General features: G+C 39.3%; 1 protein-coding gene across 1 annotated transcript; it reads left to right on the forward strand.

The window, feature by feature from the left end:
• The first annotated feature begins 473 nt into the window (after positions 1 to 473).
• Positions 474 to 4,287, forward strand: LOC104519102 (glutamine amidotransferase-like class 1 domain-containing protein 3A, mitochondrial). Its single transcript, XM_010171778.2, has 6 exons — positions 474 to 520; positions 1,303 to 1,416; positions 1,776 to 1,895; positions 2,747 to 2,839; positions 3,160 to 3,316; positions 3,941 to 4,287. The coding sequence occupies exons 2-6, from the start codon at positions 1,343 to 1,345 to the stop codon at positions 4,067 to 4,069; spliced, it is 573 nt and encodes a 190-aa protein (XP_010170080.2). The 5' UTR covers positions 474 to 520; positions 1,303 to 1,342; the 3' UTR covers positions 4,070 to 4,287.
• The last annotated feature ends 1,051 nt before the right edge of the window (positions 4,288 to 5,338 follow it).

The following is a 5,338-nucleotide window of genomic DNA, read 5'->3' on the forward strand; positions in this document are numbered from 1 at the left end:
GTCCTAAGTGCCCCCTCGAAGTGCATTTCTATCCCACTTCTGTTTGAAGTGCGACTGAACGAGAAGGTGTTTCACACAGATGTGGACCTGTGATGCTCAGAATAACCCATTGTGTGCACAGTAAAAACATACCTAAGGATATCACGTCAGTTTATTAATTCTGAGGGATAAATGCACAAGCTGATAAATAAATTAGTTATTAATTATGTCTGAGACTTCTCTGTAATTAATAGCTACAAATAGGAAATGCCAGTTCTGCAATATGTCAAATGGCTGCCCCAGTGCTAATAGCATGATGTTGACTGGCTTAGTAAAGAGCTTGTAGCTAAGTTGGTTTTTTTTGGGGGGTGTGAAGGGAGATTTGTTGTTGTTTGGGAATCTTGTTGTTTAAAATCTTCCAAGGCTTGTGAAAGATCCTATAGAAAGTTTTGTATACTTGAAATACTCTCTTGATTTTCTTACTGCAGGTCCTGTCTGGTTGTGGTGTCTATGATGGCACAGAAATCCATGAGGCCTCAGCGTAAGTTGGTTTATGAAACTATAAGCTCCAAAATAGTCTCCTTTACAGCAGTCTGTTCAATTCAGTTTTGCTCTCTCTGGTGATCCGAATTGCCCTGAAGGATGTATGATGAAGCTTCACAGTTTTCTCACAGCATAATTATGAGTTCAGGCCATGTTCTTGCAGTACCCAGTGATTGTCCGAAGGTGCAGGACAATGTATGTGATGCCAGAGCAGTGAATTTGAGAGAGACTGTCTTTCCTTCAGAAACAGAAATTCAGAGTTCCAGTATCAATCTCAGGAGAATTAAGTAGAGGCTTCGTTTCATAATCACTTTGAGTTTCTGTTTCTGGGGCTAAATCTAACACTAGAATTGTTAATAGATGAATTGAATTATTAACTCTTAGTATTCTTTGTTAAGAGGTGTTTCACTTAGACCTGGATTAAATGTACACATAGGTATGTTAATCAGGTATGTTAATCATGGGTCTCTTCCATAACACCTGGGGACTTGCAATGAGAAAGGAAGTTTCTGTTGTTCCTGGTTGCCTGCATGAGAGCACTGAACAAAGAAACTCATCTCTAGCTTACCTGACCCTGCCTCCAAACTGAATTTCTGTTCTGCTTTGCACTTGGGTGTTACATACAGGGATTTTGCTGCTCTGTGCCCAGTATGCTTTGGTAGGATGTGTGGTTTTCCTCTTCTTCCAGAATCAGATGGTGGAATATTTGTAGCAAGACTTAGGGGCCAGTTAAAGCCTCTTTTGTAAGGTTTTCAGCACGTTTTATCTCTGTTTTTGTAGCATACTGGTACATCTTAGTTGTGGGGGAGCTGAGGTTCAGATGTATGCTCCAGATGTTCCTCAGATGCATGTCGTTGACCACAGTAAAGGGCAACCAGCTGAAGCTGAGTCAAGGTAAAGTCTGTGTTTAATGTGTTTCCCATGACTGCTGAGCCTCGGTCTCTTAGGCATTCTCCAGAGGCAGCAGCCCGTAACTGCACTTGTAGCACTTTGCTGACTGACTTTAGTAGCTTTATGTCAGTTGGTATTTTGATTTGAGACAAAATATTAAATTAGTTTTCTGGATTTGATTATATACAGTCTCTTAATGCCTTCATTTCCTGGTAGTAGTATTTCAGAAACACCAATAGCTTCAGTTATTGAGTGCCACAGTTGTTCTTGCTTCCTCCCCTCCTCTTCTTCTGCTAAAACTTCACGTTCTTCTGAGTGCAAATGCTTAATTAGTCTCATTGTTTTATTTCTGGTTCTTCAAGGAACGTTTTAGTGGAATCTGCAAGGATTGCTCGTGGTAAAATTGCAAACCTGGCTAAGCTTACTACAGTAGACCATGATGCTGTGATATTCCCTGGTGGATTTGGAGCTGCTAAAAACTTGTGAGTGCCAACTAAGCATTAGATTCCTCTACTAAATACTCATAATCAACTATTCATAATCCGTTATGATTCACACATTAAAATCAGGAATCAGTAAATGGCCTTATTTACTACTTATTTAACCACTAGTTAATAAGGAAAACTCTCTTCCAAGTGTTGGAGTTAAGTTGTGCTGTTCACAATAGTTTCCAGTCTTAACTCTTGTATTGGTGTTGTCACGCTTTAAACTTTCCGAACAGTGTTGGTGAGTATTCTGGAGCTTAGGTGATGTATGAGGAGTCCCTTTTCCCCACCCTTATGGTGATTCTTTTTGAGCCTGACTGAAGGAAGTGAAGGTAAAAATTCAATAGTTTCAGGTGTTCTAGGTGTTATTATTCTGTTTGTTCATGTCTGCCTACCAAAAAGTCCCCTCTTGCATTAGTAGTGATAAAACAACAGCTAGTTCAAAAAAGGTTAAAAAAAAAAAGTGTTAGCCATGAGCAATACTGATTATCCTGTTATTGACCTGCCATTTTGTTGGCTTTGAGAAACCTGAATGTTATTTCCCTTTTCTTCTTACATATTTTTCTTCTTTGAAAACATTATTGTTCCACTTCTTAATAACCCTAGAAAGCTGATTTGATAATTCTTATTTCTAGGTGTTTACATCAAGTAAGGGACTTTCTGACATACCAGAGCCTTAGAAGTGAGTCATTTTGGCTAAAGCATTGATGGTCAACTACAGGTGTTTTCACTCACCTTTTAGAAGCTATTAAGTTTGTGATGACCCTTGAGAGCCAATCTGAGGGCAGATAGGCATCTCTTTTTGTAGGTTTATACTGAGGTGTGTATAAAGTTTCTTCTTGTGGCAGATCTACCTTTGCTGTTGATGGGAAAGATTGCAAGGTGAACAGAGAAGTTGAACGTGTCTTGAAAGACTTCCACAAAGCAGGCAAACCTATTGGGTACGTATGTTAGTTGGAGGGGTGTTTGTTTGATAGCGTGAGCATGGAGACAAAGTATGTTTTGTGGAAATGTGCAGCTGTTATTGTTGGAACTAGAGAAAGCATCTTCTGTTTTGTATCAGTTGTAACTTTTTTAAAAATGTGTTTTTCAAGTTGCACGTGTGTGTGGGTCTTTGTCAAAGAAGAGGCAAAGAAAATGCTGAATGGAAGTTGCCTGGTGATGTCTTTCAGATTTTTTAAGACCATGTCCATTTGAATCTTTTCAACGATGGCCAAGTTTTGAAAGAATAGAATCACTCTTGTAATTCCTTTTGTTGCAGTCTTTGCTGCATTTCACCAGTGTTGGCAGCAAAGGTTCTCTCTGGTGCTGAAGTAACTGTGGGCCATGAAGAAGAAGAAGGTGGCAAGTGGCCTTATGCAGGGACTGCAGGAGCCATTAAAGAACTGGGAGGAAAGCATTGTGTGAAAGAAGTAACTATATCCTTTCCTGTGGGTTTTCATGTTGAGAGACAGTTTAGTAGTGTGTCATTTCAGTAAGGAATAAGTGCAGGGTCTCTGCTTTTCCACTTACAGTTGAGTGGGAATATACAGTGTGTAGCAGCTAGCCTGTAATACAGTGCATGATGAGAAAACACTGTCTTCTGTACACAGCTGTGTGGTTGGAAGTCATTCTCAGTTGTTGCCATAAAACTCCTTGGACATCCGGTAAAGCAGTAAATGCTGAGTGAATTTGCACATAAAACTGGCACAAGTTACATCTGGTCAGTTCTCTTTGAGATCTTTTTTCTTTTCCTGAAGGCTAATGCTGTAATCAAACTCTACTCAGGGACATTTTATTACAGTCAGTTAAGTTTCTTTGGTTTTATTGTCTTTCTGAGTGCCAGCGTTCCTACAGATTGCTCTTGCAGTGTTGAGTATTTCTGGCAAAAATAGATTCTAGTATTTTAGATTCTAGGTTGTAGCTCTTTACAGCTGGATGGTATAATATATTGGGAGGTGTTTTTTAATAGTGGGGTTGTGAGATTTTGTCAGTGATGGTTCATTTTGTAGACAGCATCTGCAAGTGAGACATAGGCTGTGTTTTCCTTAACTCCCTTTCACGAAGCTCACGTGGATACAAAAAACAAAGTGGTGACTACCCCAGCATTTATGTGCGAGACAGAATTACATAAGATCTTTGATGGCATTGGGGCCATGGTAAAGAATGTGCTAAAATTAACTGGCAAATAAAAAAATAAAAATCAAAATGTTTAAATTTAGGATGTAGTATCAAATATAATATGGACCAATGGAAACATTTTCACCTGCTTGTCCTGTTCACGCTTTAGTGAATGCTGATACGAAGCTGATTGATTCCGAGCTGCAGGATTTTCCATGCTGTGTCCGAGCGAGGTGCCTGCGGAAAGGCTCACGGAGTACAAGCCATCTGGCCTGAGACTCTGAGCATTTTCAGCTGGAGAGCTGCATGGATGTACTCTGAAATGAGTCCTCCTGATGCAGTAGTGCCAAATCATTTCTGTGGAGGCAAAAAGAGACTAAAGGTCCTTTCAGAAGCTGAGGGCAAATGTGTTGTAGGGATATAGCAGATGCAGTGGCAGTATATCTGGTGGATGCAGAATGGGAGGAGAGAGGAATTAGTGCGTGGTTCAAGGTTTATGTGCTCAGGCCTGTATCTGTGAAGTGAAAGCCAGGATCAGCTGTGAAGGGAATAGACATCTTCCATATCTTAATTTTAGCTTGGTATTAATTAAAAGATTAATGTTTTGTTTTTTTCATTTAAAAGAATCCTGTTTTCACAAAGGAATCAGTCTGAATATCAATCAGCTGCAGGATACATCTTAAGTGTCACAACACTAGCACTTTGAAAAATTCTTCCATTGGCCCGTTATAGCTAAAAAGGTCTGGAATTGAAGGAGGAAACAGCCGCTGATGTGATGCACAATTTTTAAGGCTAATATTCATGTTAAAGTAGTTGCATGAGTCTCACTGGATGGAAAAAACCATCTCAAATTATCCTTACTTTGTCTACATTAAGGTAATAAGGCTTTCTCCAAAGCAATATTATTGAATGTCTGGAATAATGATGTATAAATAAATGAACTTCTGACTTTATCTCATCCTTGTCCCTTCACTTTTATTTGACAGCTGCCTCTGATAACTTACACTGGTTGATATATTCTAGCAGTTTTTCTGCTTTTCAGCTCTCTTCATATCTGAGACATTTTTTCCATCTAGAATCCAGCACAGTCTCATTCCCTGCTTCCAAGTAATTTGTCATCTTTTTATGCAGCAGGAAGCAACATTTCTTGAATTAAAACCAACAAAATGACACCCCTTACCTTGTATTAAAGTTGCTTTTACATGACAGACATGCCAAAGGGAACCCATACTTTTAAGGGAGAATTGTATGTTTCAGAAGTGAAATCTGCAAGGCTTAGATTGGATTGGAGTATGGTAAATGCCATCTGTGGCTGCAGACTTGCTAGGGATGTGGAATTA

This window comes from Antrostomus carolinensis, unplaced genomic scaffold, assembly GCF_000700745.2.
Source record: "Antrostomus carolinensis isolate BGI_N321 unplaced genomic scaffold, ASM70074v2 scaffold25187, whole genome shotgun sequence".
NCBI classification, from domain to species: Eukaryota; Metazoa; Chordata; class Aves; order Caprimulgiformes; family Caprimulgidae; genus Antrostomus; species Antrostomus carolinensis.

Coding starts and splice junctions, on each gene's coding strand:
- LOC104519102 (XM_010171778.2), top strand. CDS start 1,343: ATGTATGCTCCAGATGTTCCTCAGATGCATGTCGTTGACCACAGTAAA. Junction 1,417..1,775: donor CCAGCTGAAGCTGAGTCAAG/GTAAAGTCTGTG, acceptor TGGTTCTTCAAG/GAACGTTTTAGTGGAATCTG. Junction 3,317..3,940: donor ATTGTGTGAAAGAAGTAACT/ATATCCTTTCCT, acceptor ACTCCCTTTCAC/GAAGCTCACGTGGATACAAA.